Source organism: Staurois parvus, unplaced genomic scaffold, assembly GCF_062004578.1.
Source record: "Staurois parvus isolate SC_StPar_1 unplaced genomic scaffold, SC_StPar_1.0 ptg000549l, whole genome shotgun sequence".
Classification (NCBI taxonomy): domain Eukaryota; kingdom Metazoa; phylum Chordata; class Amphibia; order Anura; family Ranidae; genus Staurois; species Staurois parvus.
In genome coordinates this window covers 594,577-619,849 of record NW_028318345.1, presented here as the reverse complement: position 1 = coordinate 619,849, position 25,273 = coordinate 594,577, and the positions used below count along the sequence as shown (strand labels likewise).

Genomic DNA, 25,273 nt, shown 5'->3' with positions numbered 1-25,273 from the left:
CATGCAGTTTCTGTGGAATATTTCTTTGAGAAAACATGTGGAGACACAAACTTGGACTATTAAAATGAACGTTCGCACTGTTTTTTTAGGATGTCATGTGATGTTCTCGTATTTACTGGATTTAACAAGTAGGCTACATTTTCTCAGCTGCATTCCTTCAAATTCCAGTATTTGCACTTGCGCTACTCACTTATTAACATGATACCACAAAGCTTGGATTTCAGGACAGACTAGATCATCTCATTGTTGGGATGTATGTTTGTTGTTTTTTACTCATATAACTTAACCTCCCTAGTGGTATGATTATTTCAGATTTTTGGTGCTGAAAGCGGTACCATTTTTTTGCATGGAAATATGTATTTTTTTTTTATTGTAGCCTGTCATTTAGGAATAACTCACTGAAATCTGTCCGAACAAGAGTCTAGTAAACATTCCGGATATGATAAAACTTAACACAAAATCATAAATTATAATTTAATAAATAATCATAAAAAATAATAATAATAATAAATTTAATTTATATAATCAAACCAAAAACACTGAAATTTTAAATATAGCGCCAAGTTCGCACATCACTGAGCAAAGTTGCAAAATCGTTTTCAGTGTCTGATGCCGAATTTCCCCACGAATCATTATCACTCAATTCTGCAAGTGGTTCTAATTTACTATCGCTGTTCTCTAGCTGGTCTAAAACCGCTTTTGACATAAAAAGGGACGCTTTTTGGACGCCATGGACTTTTCTCAGTTTCCAGGCAGAAAGAACAGTCAAAATGCAGGCAGGGCACAGGACAAAGCAGTAGGGACAAAATGTATGTGAAATGTTTTGAAACAGCAATGTTTTACTATGTAATAATCATTTAAAAAAAAAATGACATTTTGAATGAAATTTGCCGCCGGTTCCGGCGCCCATACGTCCCGACGTCACAGGGACCGGAACACGGAAGCCGGCATCGGCATCATCCGATTTTCCACAAAGGTGCATATCATGATGTAACCAACAGTATTACCTACTATTAACGTAGTGCAGTAGAAGAGGAAGTGTAGGTCTGTTCCTTGCTTTTGGTCATGCACTTTTTTCTAGTTGATTATTTTCCTTTGATTAGTGTACACATTAAATGAAAATTAAACTGTGTTCACATACAATAAAAAAAAAAAAAAAGTCTAAAATTGCACCCTTCCTTTTTGTCATCCAAAAAGTTGAAATCGTACTATACTTACGATCAGATCATCAGCTGATCATTCCTCATATAGAAATTTTCGTACGATTTTCTTATTGTGTGTACAGGCCATAGAAGTGAAAGTGGTTTTTGGTCAGTAAAATCCATTTATTCCAAGATCAAATGTTAAAAGGCACACAATCTTTTGAACGACAAATGTTCTGAGAATTTTCATGAGACTTTTCCTAAGAATTTTCATTCTGAATTCTAGCCATCAATGGCAAACTGTAAACCTCACAGCTTTGTAAAGAATTCTAAATACAGTATATACACACACACCTTACTACTTGTGTACATGTACCCAGCACCATTCAAGTTCTCAAACCTATGCTAAAGACTTATGTAAGAGGTCTTACAATGGTAAGACCTTGTGCTGATGGCTTTTGCATTCCAATACCAATAGGAATGTAAAACCCACTTCAAGCAGGTGAAATGCAGAGAAAAAAGAAGGAGGAGATCAATTGCAGGTCAGATGCACCAGTCAATGAATTCTGAATGATCTCAGAAGCATCTCAAACTGGTGTCATCCACAAACAAGCCCTCCTTGCCACATACCTCCAAAAATCGATTTAGACCATTTGCCAGTTCTTCACTGCCATTTTGCCAAGTTTTTCAAATTTGCCATACGGAAATGCATGCATGCTAAGCATTATTCTTCAACGGAAAAACCAGGCTGAAGGAGGTTTCTTCATATGTATAATACCGACAATGTTACATTTACTGGCACCAGCTGTGGTTAAGAGCCCATTCATACCAGATGCAGAGGGATCTGCTTTTCAGCACATTCCCACTGCATAGATATTTCAAAATTAATGTTCACTAATGAGCCCAGTTCACACTATTGCACTGTGTTGCAGTGCAATGAAAAAAGTAAAGAAAGATGCATTTTCTTGCAACACAAACTCATGTAAATGTATTATCAGGAACAAAAAACAAGTTTAACTCATTTATCACCTGTCCTTCCCCATACAAAAAAACAAAAAAAAACAAATTGAAAAATATGCACTGCAACCACATGTAAATGCATGCAAAATGCACAGTGTCTGGTATAACTAGGCTCTTAATGTATAATGTCAAATAATTTTATCAATGAATATTTTGGAGACTCACACACTTTACTTCTCATTCATCACACCACCCAACTCGAGATTTTAGCGTAACATTTTTTGTTTGAGCACTGAGGGTAAAGGCTGGTGTGTGAACTGTCAGAAAATTACATAATTTTCACAAAAGACAAAAGGACCATTGCCACCAAATATGGTTGAATGTGCCTGGATCCAGGTGGTGCCTTTCCTGTTGTGTTTTTTGTTTTATTTATCATGGATAATGCAGGTGTAATAAAACAGGAAAACACAACGCTGGGTGGGAAAACCCAAAATGCACAGGAACAGATCCAGAGAGATTAGAAAGGTAGACATCATGGCTGAAGCCATGTTGGATGTAAAAAGACAAAAGATGACTCCTGTCAGCCTCTACCTATAGTTAAAATATCAGTTTTGAGTGAATAATCCCTTTCAGTAAGCTAGAACTTTATTCGTTAATTGGTTCTCCTTTATAGATATTTGTGGTCTACCATACATGCATAATTTATCCCAGATAACTGGTTTTGCTTAGATGAGTATTTGCATTAAAATTCCTATGCAGAGAGTAGCGGGAAAATGAAGCAGGCAGCCACATCAACAATCCGCACAGATTTCTAAAATGTTCCCACCCAAAGAAAAATGGCCAGATCAGGTTGCGGTTTCTCATGTCTGTGAGAAGCTTATGTCATGTTACAGGTATACTTTACAAGGCAGTGCATACTTCTCTACTAGAAAACTGAACTAATTGGTAAGAGAGCAAATCATAACACTCAACATGTAGGAAATTCAGAAAAGCTACTTCACCCCTAGAATATATATATATATATATATATAGTTTAACCTATCACCCATTCAAATTTAATAATAGATAAGCAGCAGAAATATCCACTCCATATAGCAAGTTAATATTTAGATTAGTGGGTATCAACTTACTTCATATAAAAGGAACTTTGAATGCAGACTCTGGCAATACCAAAGCACTACACGACAATATGTATTTCAACATGAAACGGTCAGAGAGTGCTGGCATGCTTCAGGAGCTGAACAAGGAAGTGCAGGCATGGTAAGAGACTGCTGGCACCCTATGGTAGATGGCCAGAGACTGCAAGCCTGCTCCTGGAGATGGTCAGAGACTGAGCATGCTAAAGCAAAATTGTTAAATGGCTGGCATGCTATAGTAAATTGACAGGCTGCCAGCATGCTACAGCAGATGGCCAGGGACTGCAGATATGCTGCAGGAGAGTCTCAGACAAGGAACATTGCAAGAGACTTCAAGAGATCACTGACATTACAGTACCTATACCAAAATGAGATGCCATGAGATGCCCCTGGTACCTTTTTGATAGGCTTTTTTGAGTTTGGGCAAGGACACAGGCCCCATGAGTTGTCAGTCCGCCCCTGATACCAACACACATTCTGCTCATCAAAACCTAATATAAAAGTCCTAAGAAAATACAGGCATATAACAAGGTAATAAAGTACGAAATAGGTAATACCAAAGCAAATATCAAGCAGAAGCCACGCTAATATATGTCTTTCCCAGGCCCTGGGTAAGAATCTAAGCAAGGAACATTAACTACTACAAGCTGGGGCCCAAGGGCTAAATGGCTGTTTGAACACCACAGTTTTAGGTCTTTAATTAGAAGTGTATCTCTCTTGTAATGGATAAATCACATTTGACTACAAAGAGTGAAAAACAGTACCCTTACCATACATATAAAAAACATTTTTTTAACTGACCTTACAACTTCCTGTGAAAATAAAAATATAAATAAAAAGGAAAAACTGATACATTAAGTAGACTTGCCAAATTGAAATATAATAAATGTCTTAGATAATGAAACACGAAAAGTCATTCCCAAATTCCTGGGATGCATGCCCTCTTACTCAGAGCAACTCCCAGGCCTTATGTTTTTAAAGGAAGCAGCTGTGATGGCCGAAATAACACACTCAGGTGTATAGATTGCACATTTCAGGAAACCATTTAATTAAAACTTCTTACTCTGGAGGAAGAAAAAACACAAAAGGATGACCCATTCTGAACTGTCAAAAATAATCTGCTTACCCATATTAAAAATGACTCTAGTCACTAACTCCCATTCCCAAAATTGTGTTTTGGTTTTTTTTTGTTTTTTTTAACTAAAATCATCTAAAACAATTTATTTTCTTTGAACCAGTTTAAAGTAGGTCTACTAAAAATGTACACTCTTCTAGTTGTTGATTTTCTTAATTCCTTTCTTGTGTTACTCACAGACTTCATTAGCAATATATTCCCAATTTGTCTACACCTCTATATCCTCTAACCTTAGGGCTTATTCTCACTAGCCACTACGTTAAAACACAGCGACTGGTATGCCAGTGCTGCCCAGCACGATCTCCGCAGTAGTGATTGCACGGTTAAGGTTTTTTTTTTTTTTTTAAATGAACTTTAGGCTTCATGCACACTGGGCACAGTAGTGTTAGCTGTGTAAAGTTGCATTAAAAAAACTTAAGTTTTTCAGCATTTTTGCATTAGCGTTTAGCCACGTTTTTCCATTTTTTTTTAAACAAAATAAAATACAATTTTTGCTCAAATAAATGCCACAAAATGCCGGTTTGCCGTATTTTACCAGGTTTACCAGCATTAGAGTGTTTTTACAGCTAAAAAACTCCTCTAGAAACCCACTAATTCTAGGGTTTTCTCCAGCCAAAAAACGCTAATTAACCTCCCTAGCGGTCTGATTATGTCAGTATTTCTGTGCTCAAAGCGGTACTTTTTTTGCATGGAAATATGTATTTTTTTTATTGTAGGCCTGTAATTTTTAGGAATAACTCACTGAAATCTGTCCGAACAAGAGTCTAGTAAACATCCCGGGTATGTTAACATTTCAAACATGAAATCAAATTATAATTTAATAAATATTCATAAAAAAATAATACATTTAATTCAATATAATCAAACCAAAAACACTGAAATGTGAAACATAGCGCCAAGTTCGCACATCGCTGAGCAAAGTGGCAAAATCGTTTTCAGTGTCTGATGACGAATTTCCTCACTAATCATTATCACTCAATTCTGCAAGTGGTTCTGATTTACTATCGCTGTTCTCTAGCTAGTCTAAACCCGCTTTTGGACCCCATGGACGTTTCTCAGTTTCCAGGCAGAAAGAACAGTAAAAATGCAGGCAGAGCACAGGACAAAGCACTCAGGACAAAATGTATGTGAAATGGTTTGATACAGTAATGTTTTACTATATGAATTTAGTGTATTGAGTGAATGTCACTTTTTCACATTTTTAAATTTCCCACCGTTCTGTCCCCGTACGTCCTGACGTCGCAGGGAACGGAACCCAGAAGACAGATGCTGGCATCGACCGGAGGACATTGCCGGGGACGCTGCAGGAGGGACATCGCGGGAGTGAAGGACAAGGTAAGTATAGAAGAGATCCTGGAGCAGCGCCGCATGGTAAGCCCGAGTGTAGTTCGGGGTTACCGCTTGTGGTGCTGAAAAACTTTACCCCGAGCTACACTCAGGAATACCGCCAGGGAGGTTAAATGTGTGCATGGACACATGGGATAACATGCTGGGGAGTTTACTGGCTGTAGAAAACATCAAAAGCCAAAAACAGCAGCTGTAAAAACATCCTGTGTGCACGAGGACTTATTGAAATGTCACAGATATTTTATTAAGTTAAACTGCTGGGTGTGTGGCAAAGGATTGCCTCACACTGTGCTGCACTGGATAAAAGTACTGTAAGCAGTATTTTCTTTCAGTGCACACTTCCCATACATCACTACACTACAGCGGTGTTTGCCAGGCATACCGGAGGCGAGGCATTTTGCCTTGTCATGTGGTGGGACTGCGCTGAAATTGCTGCCCAATGCAGCCCCACTGCATCTGGTATGAATATACCCTTCTTGAAGCAGCAAGGAAGTCTTCCTTCTCCTACAATATAGAATTTAAAAAATAGGGGGAGCCCCATATTGGCTGTAGCCGATTTCTAGATGTGTACACTCAATTCAGTTCCATCAATTTTGTAAGGCTGAAATCCACATTTACAGGAAAAAAGGCACAGGCACTTTTTTTTCCTTTTTAGCCACACTGGAATCGCATCGCATGGGTGTTTATACCCATGCAATCCGATTCAGGCAAAACACTGCGTTTTGCAACCTGCTTTTGAAGTGTCGTTAAATTTTGACACCCACAGCAGATCACCTTAACAGTGCGATTGCTATGCAGTGTGGGAAACGCACAGGAATTGCTGTGTTTCCTGCACCACATAAGTGTGAACGGGGCTTACATATTACTAGCGGTACCATGCCTTGTTTCTAATTATGGCTCTGTGTGGAAGTGGCCATCTTGGAAAAGGCAGGGCTTTTCTTTCTCACGTTAGGGTTGCTTTCCTGATGACTGGTGGAATATTCAAGAAGCAACAGAAGAGGTGCAGACAGCATAGATCCACAGCATGGATGATCGGTGATGCTTGTAAACCAGCAAAAGAGGGAGCAGAAAATCGTACTAAAAAATTCAAGAGAACAGTAGTCAGAAGCACACTACAGACATACAGCTATGAGGATCAAAGCACAGAAAGCAGAATGCTATTCACAAGAAATTCAAGACAATAAATTGTACTGAAGTGTTCTGTTTACTTCAATGCTGTGAATGCAAGGTGAAACACACTAAACCTTTAGTACTACTTTAACATACAATGTACCACCCAATCCTTGAAATCTTTATCCCTTTGTTAGGACAGTATTGAAACTGAAAGATGATCTACCAGCATGGTACAAACAGGGTTACTTATTGTAAATATAGCTCCCTAGCTCCTTCAATAATGCATAGTAAAAAGGAAAGCTTGGTAGAATTTTTAGTAAAAAGTAGGAAGCTATCTAAAATATTTTAAATCAGTTTTGCAATACTGGGAGCATATAGAAAATTATAAAGAAGCCTTATCACAATTTGGCTGCAAATGTGGAAAAATAAAGAGTATCTTTCAGTGAACATCTTTTTTGCACACAGGAAAAAAAAAAAAAAAAAAAAAAAAGGGAAGGATTCCCACAGGTGCACAGGCTTCACCAGCTTCAACAAGTACTTGGATACATTTTATAGCAACTGTAAAGTTCTAGCATATAACATACTACAATTGAGACGCTAAAACTTAGCATGGTTTATTGTAAATGTTAGTGACCAGAACGAGGTTTTAAAGTTGAGGAATGTATGCACTTCTGTACTTAAAGTGTCTTTGAACCCACAACATTAAAACTGTCGTCATTACATGCTGTTCATACTCGGTCACTAAGGGATTTGTTTTCCTGCACAAAAAATATAGTTGGCCCTGCTGTTCACTGTTCATCCCTCCTTGTCTGCGTCCCTGCTGTAGCCGGAGACTGAGCAGACCAGCTGATACCACATCTACTGAGCATGCTCCAGTTTCACTAAGACGCTCATTTCCTCCCTTCTCATCTGTGCAGTCCATGTGACTAAAAAGAGTAACGTGGATGTATACACTCTGGATAAGTGACAGCCCACTCCCTCCCTCCTTCTCCATGACCACTAAACAGCTCCACGCTACGGGGGTACAATATTTATGTTGATTAATGGAGGAATCACATTCTTGTAATTCTAAAGCACATACAAACGCAGGCCGAAGGGGCGTAATTTGATTGGCAGAACCTCCCCCTAGAGAGCCCACACCATGCTTTTGTACAAAAAGAAGATTTGAGTTCAAATATATAGTTGTATGACAATTTAAAACATTTGATAATTATGTATTTTTCCTCTAAATTTCAAAGGCGGTTTGTTTTTATTTAAACCGGCAGCAGAGGACTAGGAGCTCTTCCTGCTGATGTTTTCCTGCAGACAGACTGGAAAGAGCTGGGTCATGTGACCACTGTATCAATTTTAAAATAAGTTATATTTTAATAAAAAAACAAAAAAAACCTATGAACTGTATGTATAGAGAAAGGATAATGTGCTGTAAAATTAAACTGTGTGTTTGGTATCACTAACACTTTTCTTTGAACCAGTTAAATGTATCAGTCTACTGTGTATGTAAACTTTTCTAGTTGTTGACTTGTTGAATTCCTTTCTTGTATCAATCACAGACTATAGACCTTATACACATGGGCACATGAGGCCACACAACGTAATTTGTTCGTGTTTTTCCGCGCCCAGGATACACAATTGTACGTTCATAGTAATGGCTGGCTGTACATTACCTATATGTGGGTATATGCCATAATTAAGTATACTCAATCCATAAATGCACACAAGCCAAATTCAGAGACTGACAGTCTTGAATGAGTTTACGCACATTTGATGTATACCTGCATACAGCTATTTGGGCAACATTTTTCTGCTTACCCATACTTAAAATGACTCAGGTCACTAACTCCCATTCCCAAAATTGTGTTCATCTACACATTATGAATGCTTTAAAATGTATTTTCTTTGAACTATTTAAAAAGTATCAGGACTACTGTATATGAACACATGCACACAGTCATTTGATACTATGGACAGCTGTATACTGCTGCTGTATTTCCCAGAAGCAGAAACACACCCACAATTTGCATCGTATGCCCAAGAATTCGGCAACATCAGTAATATCCTACTGACCCTTAAAACCAGGACAACATGTTACTGGCAACACTTTCCAGCACTAGAGTGGCCTGCAGCCCTGCTACTAAAAACCGAAATCTAGTGTTCCTTGTATGTATTCCAGGGCTTAATATTTAATTTTGACTGGAGTCATGAATTTCTAATAAGCCTAGACGATAATAGACTCCTGCTAACATGAATTATTTTATTTTAATGCAGGGCTACATTTTACAAGAAAGAAGTACCAAAGATAGTAAGTTATTTTGCATTTCTACAAAATGTCAATGTAAAAGTACTACATATATAAAAGTTTCACATAATCAAGCCTGTCATGTTATCCATGTCCTGCTTCAAACATGACTCATAATTAAATATTATGTGTATGGCAGATGGAGAGGACATGAAAAAGGAAGGGATGAACGCAAGAACTATTATGAAAATTAGACCACAACCAGTTAGATGGGTTCTTTGTTTTTAAACACGCTGGATTAGATTTGATATTTTGCATGGAATGCAAGGTGACATGGCTGTGTGAAAAAATACATTTGATGTGGATGATGAGTGCACTGGGAAATACTGTTCTATGACAGTTTACAAGACACACTGTGGAGAACAATCATTTGTCACCATAGGAACAAAAGGATTGAAGTGAGAAATGGCATAAGGTCTGCTATCCCACACTCCGTTCCACCTCTATCCCCATGATGTGCACCAGCTGATGCCTCAGTCTGGCACATCAGTCACAATTTCACTTAGTGATAACTCTCAAGAGTTATGTACAACTTCACTTTGCAGGGGCGTTTATGCTCTGGGGGGAAAAATAAAAAAAAAAAAAAAAAAAAACACACAACTTACTCTCACTCAGTTATGAATTTGTTACAAAAACATAATCCATTTCAAAACATAGCTAGTATAACTGCCTGAAATCTGTCACATTAGCTTCACATAATACTCTACAACAGTGGTGCACCGAAATTAAAATTCTATACCAAGACTGAAAATTCAGGATGCAGCTGGCAGAAAACCGAAATGGACAGTTTAAAATAAACATATAATTGTATTACATTCGATTTTTTAATTAATGTGAATTTAAATGATTATGAATTAAAAAATACAATCCAGTAATATAAAATAATTTTATTGAAAGTAACAAAAAATTGGACACAATTAACCACTTCAACACTGAGCACTTTTACCCCCTTCCTGCCCAGGCCATTTTTCAGGTTTCAGCGCTCTCACACTTTGAATGACAATTGCGCGGTCATACAACACTGTACCCAAACTAAAATTTTATCATTTTCTTCACACAACTAGAGCTTTCTTTTGGTGGTATTTAATCACCACCAGGGTTTTTATTTTTTGCTAAATTACCAAAAAAAAGACCGAAAATTTTGAAACCCCCCCCCAAAAAAAACAAAAAAAAAAAAACACGTTTTTGTTTCTGTTATAAAAGTTTGCAAATAAATAATTGTTCTTCATAAATTTAGGCCGAGATGTATTCTGCTACATGTCCTTGGAGAAAATAACCCAAATTAGGATGTATTTTTTAGTTTGTAGGAAAGTTACAGAGTTCACAAACTATGGTATAGATCTGAATATTGATCAATCATGAAGTACTGACAGCCAATCTAATTTCTTGAGGTCCAAGAATGTCAGAACAGTACAGATATCCCCCAAATGACCCCTTTTTGCAAAGTAGACAGTCCAAAGTACTTCATAGGAGGCATGGCGAGTTTTTTGAAGTTGTATTTTTTGTCATAATTTTTCAGAAAATTAAAAAAATTATTTTCACTATTTTTTTTTTTTTTTTTACACATACTGTCACCAGTGCAGTACAGCGTCATCACATAACTGGCATGGCGGTGATCAGGGACTCTGGTGACCATATGAAAAAAAAAAATAATTTTTGTATTACTTTTAATTTATTAAATTTTTTTTCCTTTAAGATTTTTTTTCACATTTCACTATGACCAAAGTAGTACAACGTTACTATAGTAACATTGTACTACTTTGGGGAAGTGATCAGTTTTGTTTTGTTTTTTTTTTTTGTTTTTTTTACACAATTTGTTCATAAAAAAGAATTACTTTGCTATAAGCAAGAATTTACCTGAATGACATCGATTCATTCAGGGTTTTTTTTTGTGCTTAGCTGTGATTTGGCCATGGCTAATCACCTGACACAGCTGGGCTGTGATTGGCCCAGCTTTTGCATGTGATCGCTGTGCCTATTCACAGCTAGACACACTAGTATACAATGGATGGCATGAATGAAACCATCCATTGTATACAACTGTCATGTGACCTGCTGTGATTGGTCACATGGTACCAGCAATGGGGCCGGTAGTCAGATTGGTCATCGCCCGTGTACGAGGTACACGGCTGGTGACAGATCGCGCTGCTACGCGGCTCTGCAGGCGCACAAACTGCGCATGCCCGAAAGGACGCCATATGGCGTCCACCTGGAACGGTGAGGGTTTTTGCTGGCCACTATCCGGCCATAGGCCAGGCGGGAACCGGTTAAATCATATAAAAATAAAAAAAAATAAATAGGAGTTTTTGCATTGACATCAATGGGACACTATTTTGCATTGAAGTCAGTTAACGTTATTGGCAGTTTTTTTTTTCCCCCCTATTGGCAAAAGCTCGATAACCCTATGTTCGGATGATAATTTTTGGCAGCCGATATATCGGTGCATCACTACTCAACCAAGTCCTGTCAGTCTCACTGGAAATCTTGCTTACAAAAGGGGGACAGCACAGGTAAGCCCTCAATAAGGAGTTGATGCTTTTTCATTGCCTAGTCAGTAAAGCTGGCTATACACTGACTTAAATTGAGTTTGTGGCCATCCCATCTCGACAGAAAGGTAATGCTGGAAAAAAATCTTCCCAATTAGTGGCTGTTGTGCTGGTGTCGCTGTCAGACTACATTGTCCCGGGAGGTAGGTATGGGTATCCTCCATCCACCTTATTTGTGTAGATGAAGGCTGGGAAAAAAAAATAAAAAATAAAGTGGTTCCAAAGGCAGGTTTTTCTCCTAAATACTTAAGAGTCCAATATCAGCAATCAACAGTTCCCCCAGAGCAAGCAGCTTGCTATGGGGCACTCAGAAAGGAGAAGGAGCCAGGAGCTCTGGCAAGGGATCCCATAAGAGGAGGCTTGGGGGCTGCTCTGTATAAAACATTGCACAAAACATGCAAGTATAACAAAAAAAAAAATGTAACCTTTAGAATCATTTTAACTGCTTCTGTTCTCGCCGGCACCCGGTGATCGCCGAGTATCTCTGAATGAGGGAGAGACCTGTGTATAAATAAACACAGATCTTTCCCCTGTCATCTCCTGCACACTGTTTTGTAAGGCTCTGCATAGCAGAGCCATACAAAGCAGTGTGCTTACAGTGAAGCACACACACAGCCAACATAGTGAAACAGCACACAGTTAACCCTTTGATTGCCCCAGACGTTAACCCTTTCAGTGCCATTAGTACAGTGTCAGTGCTTTTTCTTAGCACTGGTCACTGTATTGTGTCACAGGGGATTTCAGTGACACCAAGTCAGTTCCCCCCCAGTGTCAGAATGCCCGCCGCAGTCCCACTATAAGTCGCTGATCGCCGCCATTACTAGTAAATGAAAAAAAATGTAAAATTCCAGTATCTATACCGCCATTTGTAAACACTATAACTTTCACATAAACCAATTAATTTACATGGGAATTTACATTGGGATTTTTTTTTTTTAGCAAAAGACGTAGCAGAATCCATTTTTGACTAAATTTATGACGAAATTTGATTTTTTTACTTTGTTTACTGGACATGTTTAATAGCAAAAAGTAAAAAAAAATTTTTTTTCTCAAAATTGTCAGTCTTTTTTTGTTTATAGCGAAAAAAAAACCAAAAAAAAAAAAAACCACAGATGATCAAATACCACTGAAAGAAAGCATATTTGTGGGAGAAAAAAGGGCAAGTGGTTAAGATTGTAGCATGGAAGTGACCATTTTTCCCTCTAGTCACTCATCTGATAGCTGAATACCATTGCCAAATGTCGTGGGCGGGCAAGGTTTTGAATTGTGCACATGGAAGATGTCTGAAAATGTAAAAGGAAGGAAATGCATACATACAACAAAGATCTCAGGTTATGGTTTCCCTCAAATTTATTACAAAAGACAGAATTTGGAACAGTTGTGCATGGCAACCAATCAACTTTTCTGCTCAGCTTCTTCAGTTACTATAGGTTGAAAAATTAAAAAAAACATTTTTACTTTTAACATGTACAGAAACTCAGTATGGGTTTCCCTTATAGAAACAAAATTATTAATTTCACTCTGCACAGACAGCTACAGCCTGGAATATTTGTTTACTAAGAAAATCCTATGTGATCACAATGTTATAACTGGAACAGATGGTTACATGACTAAGAACCATATTGATTGGTTCCTAAACATTACTCAAGATTAGAAACTGTAATCCCACAGCTACATATTCCCAACTGCAAATGGTTTTGGATTATTAGTAGAGACTTGGAGCAACATTGATGCACTCATATGATATGTAAAACTTAGTTACATGTTGCTGCATACAATATGTAAAAAAACAGCTTTAATTACAAAGTCCAAGACAAAATTTACATAAAACTGTCAAAGAAATCCCTAAAAAACTTTCAGGAATGTACAAATTTACCTAATCCAGATGAAGCTCAGGTGAAAGTGACAACATTAACCAATTTGCTGCAGTATTAGCAAAAATCATGCTAGTTGCAAGCAGTAAACATTTTTAATTGGGATTTTCAATTACGTAACAATATGTATGACCAGTTAAACAGGTCTAATAATTAAAACTCCACTTTCATTTAAATAGAAAATATGTAATTACTATACAAGTGATTTTGCAATTGACAAGATGAGATTTTATAAAACGGTCTTCCCCCAAAAAAATCTAATGTGGCTTCTATGTAATCATAGCAACTTAGGGATGTAGGATTATGTACACTGTATAAAAACCAAAAATGTAATTTTCTGCTCATGTAATTGGGTCTTACTAAAACATTAATAATGATTATGTGGTTATAGCAGCTGAATTGTCGCACTTAAAAACATTATAAACATTCCTACCTGCACCTTGTGTTTTTCACCTGTATAAGAAGTGATTATGTACTTTCATGGTGTCATTTGTTGGCCTGTACACATAGAATAAATCATCACATTCCAGTGTCAGAGGATTCAGTTTGTGTCTGAAACATGAGGCATGTGGTATGGCACTACACAGGTTAATGCATGACCTCAGTTTGTAGTGTAGAGACCTGAAACGTCTTGTATTTCCTGGAAGTTTCAGTCTAACACTGGTGCAGGTAAGAAGTACACAGTAATTAGATCTGACAGACACAAGCAGGCAGAGCATTCACAGACACACAGAGAACTCAACTGCAGTTTGGACACAGGTTTCATCAGAATAGCATACCCAAATTTGTGATGAAATACAGAGGAGGTTCCGATTCATGGATTGGATGCTGTGAGACCAACAGAAAGTGGTCTTGTCCTTTAGTGTGTAGGGGGATCATTAAGCTATGACACGACAAACTACAGTTACATGTGAGCCCATCATTACAAGAGAAGACAAACAAGCAACTCGAGGAATAAAAATACACTTGGGCTTAGTTCATACCTACAGGTGCGACCGACTGTGCAGGTCTCCTGTGCGTTCCCGCACACCACTTGTAGGGCAGCCTGTTTATTTCAATGAAACGCAGAAAAGAAGTTCCTGGCTCTTTAAAAAAAACAAAAAAAACACACCAAAAACCACATGGTGCCGCAGCAACAACAGAGCTGCAAAAGACAAAAATACCTGACCATATCTTGATACAAACCCCAGTATCCTACATCCAACCAGGCTCTGCTGCACTGCACAAGTGCTATCAACCTAACAGAGTGATTCTTGAGGGAGGAGAAAGCAGGATTATGCCATGAAGATGCTGGTGCTTCTTCATGGTCCATTCACATGCTAGTCCAGGCCATAAAGCAGGCTGGATCTGGCTGTTCTGTCTTACAGGAGGTCTTGGATCACAGGACTGACTGCACAGAACCACAATTTGGCAGGTAAAAACAGTCTGTGTATGAATTTCAACTACATATTTATCTTCTGGCCTGTAGTTTTGCTTTAAAAATTATATGTTTACACAGGTCAGCGTATGACTATTTGATCATAGCACTGATTAAAGGAAATGTTACATCAGATTAGAAAATCTGCATGCAACAAATTTAATTGGAAATCACTGCTTGCTTTCCTCATGATGAGCTAATAACACTGCATAAATCCAGCAGTCTTCAGCTTTTATTACACAGACTGATCTCTGTGCTTCTGTAACAGGAGAGTAATGTGGTATGCCTCTATGCAAGGTAAAATGTATATATTTTCAATATTTTTGCTTTAGATATAAAATATGTAAATTAGGTCAATTTGATGAAAATAATCCTATCAATGTGTGCTAATGTTGCTCCAAGTTCATGTGAACAATCTGATTTTCTTATATATGTGGGTATCCATATTTGCTGAATACAGAAACAAACCCTGGGTCCTGCTCATTCATTTGTACAGGCTTCCTGTTCGTGGCTGACTGGAAACTTTTGGCCACATACACTTCAGAAAACGTTGGTCTGTGCAGTGTTTGGCCCTAATCGTCAATGGGCATGAGCCTTAAAACATGTTTTTATCTCTGTAGCTATAAGCATTATGGACAAATTAATCTTCAGAGCCCCTGAAAGACCCCTAACAAACAGGAGTTTCAAAGCGGTTAAAAACTGCCTGAGTGTGACTTTAGGGCTCATTTACACTTTAGCATTTGAACTCACGCATCGCAACATGCTAAAACACATGTGTACAACTTCCCCATTAAAGTGTCTATTCCTATCTCATTGCTGCAGTACATTAAAAAAAAAAAAAAAAATAGGACATGTCTGTTTTCTGTGTTTTAGTGTCTCTGGAGGCCCCTATAAGTTACTGGTCATTGCCTTTTGATGTGTTGACAACAGGTAAGAACAAGCCTTGGTCAATGGCTGTTGACCTTGTCCACTCCAAATTCCAATGCTAACTGAAACCCCAAGTCAAATGCATGTCAACACACAGAGCAAATGCACGATGACACACGACAGTGCATCAAACACCAAAGAAAAAGCACTTGCATGAATCTATATGGGCCCTCAGTGTCTTTGTTGTGATCTTTGAGAATGATAACTTCACACTATAAGCAGCTACAAAAGGTCAGGGATGGCTTGTTTTAAAGCACGTATACTGCTTGTTAAAGTGGTAGCAAAGCGTGTGTGTCCCCAAAAAAAAAAAATTTCCCCTGCAAAACAATGTCATAATGTGCTAGTATGAACTACATACTAGCACATTATGAAATACCTTAGAACAAAGCCCTCCAGCTGCCAGGGGTAATCTGGTTCCAGCCGCTTGAATGGCCAAACAATGATGTCACTCCCGAGCATGTGCACAGGAGTCACGACCATGGCACAGAGCTCTGAAGGGATGAAATGAGTATGCTGTCCCTTCAGAGCGCATGAGCCAGTGACGTCACCAGCTGCACAAACAGTACACGTTTAGGAGATATTCCTTGTACTTACAGGTAAGCTTGATCATACGCTTTCCTGTAGGTAAAAGTGTCCCAGTGGTGTTCACTACTACTCTAAATATATGTAAATACTTTAATGTCTACAGTCCCTACACAGGTGAGCTTTAATCCTGTCTTTGTCCACTCCCCCATAATTCCTGTCCCAGCCAATACCAAAACCAGCAGTGATAGGAAATCTTGACAACAATGATACAAAACCTCTCAGATTAGTGCATATACAACTTCAGACTTCTACTTTGAATGAGTTTTAGGTACCTCAACATTACTGCACCTTTCCTAAATATTGTCTTTAAAATTAAAAACCTGGTTGGTATATGGGTGCTCAACCCTCTGTTGTGGCTCACGACTGCAAACCAGGGAGGAGCACGCCTGGAGTCGGCAACTCGCTGATCACGATCTGCGCTTGCCAAACCGCCATCCCAGAGCATCAGAGTGCATCAAGCCAGCAATGATTTCTCTTTAATGCCAGCTCCTATCCTGGGCAGAATGATACCAAGTGCACTTGGCCTGGGACCATTCTAGCAGCCTGAAGTGCTATGCCAGCAGAAGCTGGAAAAGGAAAGGTCAGAGTATTCACAACCATACACTGCGCTTTTGCAATGGGCATATTACCTATAAATGGGTTGACTATTAGGCTGCTTTCACACTGATCCATGGGTGCAGCACCTGTGTCTTTCCTGTGGGCTAACTACACTGAATGATGCACTGAACAATAGACTTCTATTATATCCTGGGGGTTTGGTGCGTCTTCTGAGAGCACAAAAACTGAATGCTGGAGTTTTGGTGCGCTTTCAAAAAGTGCACCACACCTGCAAGATATAATAAAAGTCTTTGGCAAAGCGTAGTTAACCCACAGGAGAGCCGCATGTACACCGCAGCAAATCAGTATAAAAACAGCCTTATAGGGGGGTCAGGACAGTAAGGGCTCATTTACATTTGCAGTTTGGGGGGGGGGGGGGGCTTAAAACTCCATAGTTGAGGCGTGATTCTATCCCCACCCACCGGTGTAACGCCAAGGGTCACAATGGTGACTCTGCACCATGCGGCCTTCCTGTCGCATTCGGTTTTACACTTGGACAGGTGGGGCAGCAACATATACACAGGAACCGATCCTCTCCATCTTCCTCCTGCAACTGCTGAAAGATGGCTTCTCCACCTCTCCATCCTGCCAGCATTCAGTGGCTGCAGGAGGAAAATGTTCATTGTTATTCAAAACAAAACAAAAAAAACAAACTCAAAATTCGGAACCATTTAATTTCAATGTGAGCTGCAACTGGTTAATAAATCACTTATGCGGCCCTTGCTCTTCAAAAGGTTAAACACCCCTGGCTTAGTACATAGCTAGGACACAGGACCCTGACAAGTCCTCTCTATCCCAAAGAAAAGCCAGTTTTAGTCTGTTCAAATCCATGAAAAAAAAAAAAAAAATGCACTGATGTGAAAGGACAAAGCTGGAAAGTGGCTGACTGGCTGCAGGCGCTGTTTGGTCAACAATTTTTCACTTGGCTCCTTTAACAAAAGTCAATTGAGAAATCTGTGCAAGTGATTGCAGCTATGGGAAGAGGTTCAGTCCCAAAACATCAACCACCCTCACAAGTGTGAACCTAGTCCAGGGCTCGACAAATTCCAGGCACTAGGTCGACTAGAAATTGCATCCTGGCACCTGGGTTCACACACTACCTCCCATAGACTTCAATGCAAAAAGCGCCTCCCATAGACTTCAATGCGAAAACTCCAGACAACAGCCATCCTATGTGAAAACTTATCTCTGCATGCCACTCTATCGTTTACGAGTCTGGAACGCACCGCTACAAATTTACACAGGACGCTTTTTGTAATGGCACTCAAAATCGCAATGTGTGTGGATCGCATCTGTGTGAACCACCTCAACAGCAATAATATCTAGCCTGTCATGCGAATCTGTGAGTTTTAAAACGCATATGTGTGAACCAGGGCGGCTCCATTCACACCTGAGCGTTTTGGGATAGTGTCAGAATCACTGTGATTGCAAAACGCAGGTTCCGGTGCCATTATTTTCAATAGCACCTAAAACGAGGGGTTGTTTAGCTGTGATTGTCACGTGGCAAAAATCGCATTGCATGAAGCTTGTCACCCAAAAGCATCCTTGCCCCGGGCGCTGACAACCAATGCTATGCAAAAAAAAAACAAAAAAGGGCTCCTAACTTTTTTAGCTGGCTCCTAGATTTGTGAACCCCTGACTAAGCCTAAATATTGGCATATTTTCTGTGTGCCAAAGCTTCATGTTTGTGTCAAACTTTTGGTGCCTGCAGAGTACGCTTGAATCTGGTGTACCGCCACCTTGAAACCATTTAATGAACTGGCATGCACCACTTTTATTAATTGCTGCAGAAAGCGCTATTTAGGAAGGCACATTTTTTTAGCATGCACCAGTCTTTGGTTATCCAACCAAACTACATAATAATAAAACAACTTTATTTTATATAGCGCCTTTAAAAGGTAGCTTTTCAAAAGTACTTTAGAAAAAAATACACAGGATAAAATGAAGGGGAAAAAAAAAAAAAACCTATATTATTCGTATGTCTCTAATTACACAGTATTATAGTACTGATATGTTCAAGATTTCACCCATGATGATATGCTCTGATTGGGACTGTACAGAATGCCTAGAGATGTGTCATTTATTTTATTGCACAATACATATTTGTGTCATATGTCGGATATACCATTTTTTTCCTATGTATGTCCCTTGTCATTGCTCTGGTATTTCAACACAATCCCCGGAATTCATAAACCGTGTATGACAATCCGTGTGTAGCAGTCCTTGCTCGACAGAAATCAAAAAGGGACACGTTGGATAATTTTTCGCTATCTTTGGTTGCTGCGGTCACAATACAATGTTCCAGTGGGGACGATTCCTCATTCTACCTAATTTGTGTGTGTTTTTGGGTGGTTTTTTTGTTCAGCAGCTGCCTTTAGATTGCAGGATGAAAGAAAAAAAAAAAATAAAAAAATAAAAAAAATCTAAAATCTATGGACCAGCTTTACATGTATGACACAATATACTCCAAACATGGAAGACATCTTATTTACCTCCACTTCTCATCAACAAAATAGTACTATTTCTTATTGAATGTGTCACAGCCATAGCTTCAGAATGTAAAAGTGTCACACATAAAAACTACGTGAATTTGCCACACATGTCCACTTTCATGAATTTGGCCTGGGACTTTCTAATATGTCCAAAACACTAGAAAAAAATATGCAAATGCTAGACTGGATCACCCCCAATGTGTCAATGCAATGTACTGCTGAAAAAAAAATTGTTAAATATTAACCTCTTCTAGCTGGCCATACACATACAGTAGATATATAAAAAAAATTCTACATACCCCTGTTAAAATGTCAGGTTTCTGTGATTTAAAAAAAAAAAAAATGACAAAGAAATAAATTTCAGAACTCTGTATACCTTTAATGTGACCTATAAACTGTACAACAATTGAAAAACAAACCAAAATCTTTTAGGGGGTGAAATAAACATAAAAAAACTAAAATAATGTGGTTGCATAAGTGTGCACACCCTCTTATAACTGGGTGATGTAGCTGTGTTCAGAATTAAGCAATCACATTCAAAATCATGTTAAAGAGGAGTCAGTACACACCTGCTGAGTGCCTCTGACTAACCCCAAATAAAGTTCAGCTGTTCTAGTAGGTCTTTAACATTTTCTTAGTCGCATCCGACAGCAAAAGCCATGGTCCGTAGAGAGCTTCCAAAGCATCAAAGGCAGGGGTGTATTTATCACAAGGAAACAAGGCATTTGCCTAGGGCAGCATTTTTCAGGGGGGGCAGCACTGACATTCAGAAGGGATGGAAGAAGGGACACACGGCACGGGGTCCTAGTGGGTTCCAAGAGAGGTTGAGAGTTTCATGACGGTGCACAGCCTGACTCTTATTCTTGGGGATGTCTGGAGCTGTGAAGGTGAGTGTGTCTCTCTCTCGCCATGGGGGAGGGTGGCTGGTGTATGGGGGGCAGTGGTAGTGGAAGGCTCTCGCGGGTGGGAGTCAAGGGTGTTGTTGGTCAATGTCAGGCTCTCTCTGTGGGGGGTACAAAAGAATTTCCTAGGGCAGCACAAAACCTAAATACACCACTGATCAGAGGGATCTCATTGCTAAAAGGTATCAGTCAAGAGAAGGGTACAAAAGAATTTCCAAGGCATTAGATATACCATGGAACACAATGAAGACAGTCATCATCAAGTGGAGAAAATATGGCTCAACAGTGACATTACCAAGAACTGGACGTCCCTCCAAAATTGATGAAAAGACAAGAAGAAAACTGGTCTGGGAGGCTGGCAAGAGGCCTACAACAACACTAAAGGAGCTGCAGGAATATCTGACAAGTACTGGCTGTGTGGTACATGTGACAACAATCTCTCGTATTCTTCATATGTCTGGGCTATGGGGTAGAGTGGCAAGATGGAAGCCTTTTATTACAAAGAAAAACATCCAAGCCTGGCTAAATTTTGCAAAAACACATCTGAAGTCTCCCAAAAGCATGTGGGAAAATGTGTTCTGGTCTGATGAAACCAAGGGTGAACTTTTTGGCTATAATTCCAAAAGATATGTTTGGTGCAAAAACAACACCGCACATCACCAAAAGAACACCATACCCACAGTGAAGCATGGTGGTGGCAGCATCATGCTTTGGGGCTGTTTTTCTTCAGCTGGAACTGGGGCTTTAGTCAAGGTAGAGGGAATTATGAACAGTAGCAAATACCAGTCAATATTGGCACAAGACCTTCAGGCTTCTGCTACAAACCTGAATATGAGGAACTTCATCTTTCAGCATAATGACCCAAAGCATACACCCAAATCAACAAAGGAATGGCTTCACCAGAAGAAGATTAAAGTTTTGGTATGGCCCAGCCAGAGCCCAGACCTGAAACCGATTGAAAATCTGTGGGGTGATGTGAAGAGGGCTGTGCACAGGAGATGCCCTCGCAATCTGACAGATTTGGAGTGTTATTGCAAGGTAGAGTGGGTAAATATTGCCAAGTCAGGATGTGCCATGCTGATAGACTCATACCCAAAAAGACTGAGTGCTGGAATCAAATCAAAATGCAACCATATTTTAGTTTTTCATTTTTACTTCCCTCCACCTAAAAGATTTCAGTTTGTTGTTCAACTGAGTTGTATAGTTTATAGGTTACATTAAAAGGTGGAAAAAGTTCTGAAATGAGTTATCTTGGTCTCATTTTTTTACATCACAGAAACCTGACATTTTTTGTAGACTTTTTATATCCACTATATATGTGGCCTCTCAGCAGGCAAGCTTTAAGGCTGAGAGGCCACATATGTGGCCCTATGTAAACACATTACTGTGTTCTCATAGCACAGTAATTAGCGTACTTGGGATTGGGAGCTTTCCAATCATGTGACTGCCAATCACAGCAGTCACATGATCGGAATGCCCGCCTCTGCCTGCAATTAGAACCTCTTAAAGGGGCAGAAGGCAACAGTGGGAAGGGGTTAAAGAGGATGTTTCGCCTGGTTTAAATGGACACTTACCTGTCCAGGGATCAAGTGCGATCTTCACCTGGGCTGATTGTTAGCTGGTCTCTGGGACCCTGGCACTGCCATGTTTACTAAGAAAAGCCCAACTGAGCATGTGAGAGTTATACTGCACTTTGTGAATGGGCCCACAGCCTCCTGGGACCTGTGACATGTCCCAGGAGGTTTCGGGAGGGCTGAACTTCCACTCAGGTCAACCAGGCGATCTGAGTAGAAGTGGGTGTGGGTACCTGCTTCCTGAGGAAACAATAAAAACAAAAAGAAACACCACAGATCAAAAGCAGGGGAGGAGGAGATAAAGGGACACTTCCCTTTTCAGATGAAGGTTCACTTTAAATACAAATATAGGAACTACACAACACGCATCTAAAATTACTTTCAAGAATACTGAATGTCTTTTCACAAGGACAACCTATAACAAAACTAACCTTCTGCAATGGTAGTCATACAGGTTTTGATTTTGGTTTACCTAATCAATGTGCGATTCACAATGCTTGTATTAAACTGATCAAACAGCCATAACTTTCCTTTCATCTTGGTTTACAGCAGATTTGATTAAACTGATACGGTTGGCCAGGGGAGAAAATTATCAATCATTTTACATCAATCGGCAGCACCAAGATGATTTGGTCATACATTCAACTATATTTTGATCGACTGGATTAAAAGGTTGCCTGGGGGAATCAGAGATACAATTGATAACCTTCAATCAGATCTTCGATCAATCAAATTCCACTTCCCCTGTTGTGTGGTTGAAAAAAAAAAAAAAAAGCGATCAATTATGTCTATCAGGAGAGATATCGATTGGAAAAGAAACTAACCAAAGTGTGTATGGCCACCATAGCACTCACGTACTCTCAGAGAAGCAGGAATATAAGTTATTAGGAGTTTCCAGAGTCTCAGGCTCCTTGAACACATCTCTGTAAGGCTCGGTTCACACTTAGGATCCAAACGTGTGAGACCCCAAGTCACATGACATGTGAAATCCCATGTTAGTCAACGCGAGCTGTCTTAACCTCCCTGGCGGTATTCCCGAGTGTAGCTCGGGGTAAAATTTCAGTACCAAAAGCGGTAACCCCAAGCTACACTCGAGCTTACCATGCGGCGTTGCTCAGGGAGTCCCTGCGGCGCTTACCTTGTCCTTCGCTCCCGCGATGTGTCCCCTGCAGCGTCCCCGGCCATCTCCTCCGGCCAATGCCGGCATCCGTCTTCCGGTCCCTGTGACGTATGGGCGCCGGAACAGGCGGCAAATTTGAAATTTTAAAAAAATGTTATTTTTTAAAAAATTATTATACAGTAAAACATTGCTGTTTCAATGCATTTCACATATATTTTGTCCCTACTGCTTTGTCCTGTGCCCTGCCTGCATTTTGACTGTTCTTTCTGCCTGGAAACTTAGAAAAGTCCATGGCGTCCAAAAAGCGTTCCTTTAGGTCAAAAGTGGGTTTAGACCAGCTAGAGAACAGCGATAGTAAATCAGAACTACTTGCAGAATTGAGTGATGATTCGTGGGGAAATTCGTCATCAGACACTGAAAACGATTTTGCGACTTTGCTCAGCGATGTGCGAATTTGCCTCTGTATTTCAAATTTCAGTGTTTTTGGTTTGATTATATTATTGAATTAAATTTATTATATTATTTTTTATGATTATTAAATTATGATGATTTTGTGTTTCAAGTTTTATCATACCCGGGATGTTTACTAGACTCTTGTTCGGACAGATTTCAGTGAGTTATTCCTAAAAATTACAGGCCTACAATATAAAACTACATATTTCCATGCAAAAAAATGGTACCGCTTTCAGCACCAAAAATCGGAAATAATCATACCGCCAGGGAGGTTAATTAGCACTACTGAAGTCGCTCTGACTTTAGAAAAGGTTCTTGTACTACTTCAAAAGCGACTTCTGACTTTTGCTCATAGACTTTAATGGAAGTTGCCTCCAAGTCAGATCCTCATCTATATTGATGCGATTTGGATCCGACATTACAGGAAGATTAGACAAAGTCACATGGCATGAAAGTCATGCAAAGTCGTACTCAAGTCGCATCAAGTCCCCTGGCCAGGTCGCAGTAGTGTAAACCAAGCCTAAGAGTTCCCGAAAGAGAAATCAGAACTTTCCCCCCCATCCAAGTATATAATGGTTCTCTTCCCATCAAGTCTGTTTTGTTTTTGTCACACGCTCCAACATGGCTCATCCTAAACCCAGAAACATCATTTCAAAGTATAAAATTAGACTTTTTTTTTCTTTAAAGTCTATGCCAAAAGCAGCCATTGTGGCTAAAATAAATACAAGCCTTGTAAAAATACAGCGGGAGCCTCCCATCTGGGGCTCTCTTTGTAGGTCAGGTAGGCTGCTGTGTGAAAGTCCAGTTCCTGGAGGACTTCTTGTAGTAGCTGATGTGGAAGAGAAGACACATGGAAAGCTGGAGACACGGGTGACCCAGATTCCTGCTTACCTGGTAGTGAGATCTGACAGCCATTTTAGGAGCGAGGACTTGACAAAATCCAGGGCTGAGCTCGTCCAGCAGCAGGCAGGAGGATCACCTGTATGCACAGGAGAGGAGATAGGACTTAGACCTGTATACAGCATACACGGGGTGTGGAGGGAAGCTCCCAGCTCTGACACTATCCTATCACAATGTGCCTCCCATTACAACAACTCTTTTCCCGGTCTGCCTCTGTGTGTGAGGAACGAGCAGCTTACCACCCACCTGCCCTGCCCAGCCCAGCTCCCAGCCAGGTCTGACGTGCTCACCTCGCTGCTCACAGCCTGTAATGTGAGCTCAGTCAGTCCCAGCAAACTCTCTCACACACGCAGAACAAGGCTAGGGGAGGCTGTGGGAAGTCAGGCAATGGAACAGCAGGGAGGAGGAGGGGGGAGGCTGTGTGTGTGCTATTAGACAGCAGCACAAATATTCCAAGAAGAAGACAACAAACAGCAGCCCTGTGCCCACACTCATTTCCTGCTCACCCCTCTCCCAACTTTTACTTATTAACCGCTTAGGAACATGGCAGCACAGCTCTGCTGACTGAAACTTGAGGGAAACCTTTCATAGGTCTTGGGTGTGGACACGGAAGTCGGTGTATACGATATATAAAGTGGCTTTGTCACAGTCTGTGAGGAAAGGTCGCTGCTTTGTTAGGGAGAGGTTACATCGTTTGCTTTAGGGCCATGGCTATTAACCACTTGACCTTCAGAAGGTTTTACCAAGGCAAATGTAG

General features: G+C 39.8%; 1 protein-coding gene across 2 annotated transcripts in view; it reads right to left on the bottom strand.

Moving 5' to 3' along the window:
• Window positions 1-24,917, bottom strand: part of LOC149451052 (tight junction protein 2-like) — a 53,873-nt gene extending 28,956 nt beyond the window's left edge. The window contains exons 1-2 of one of the 2 annotated variants that reach the window (XM_089691046.1): window positions 24,807-24,917; window positions 24,508-24,595 (exon numbers count right to left, since the gene is read on the bottom strand). In XM_089691046.1, the coding sequence (XP_089547172.1) occupies window positions 24,508-24,531 (24 nt within the window). In that variant the 5' untranslated portion in view covers window positions 24,532-24,595; window positions 24,807-24,917. Of the gene's footprint in view, window positions 1-24,507; window positions 24,739-24,806 lie in introns of those variants that run through there. The other variant, XM_089691045.1, reaches the window with a different exon arrangement.
• Window positions 24,918-25,273: the final 356 nt, after the last annotated feature.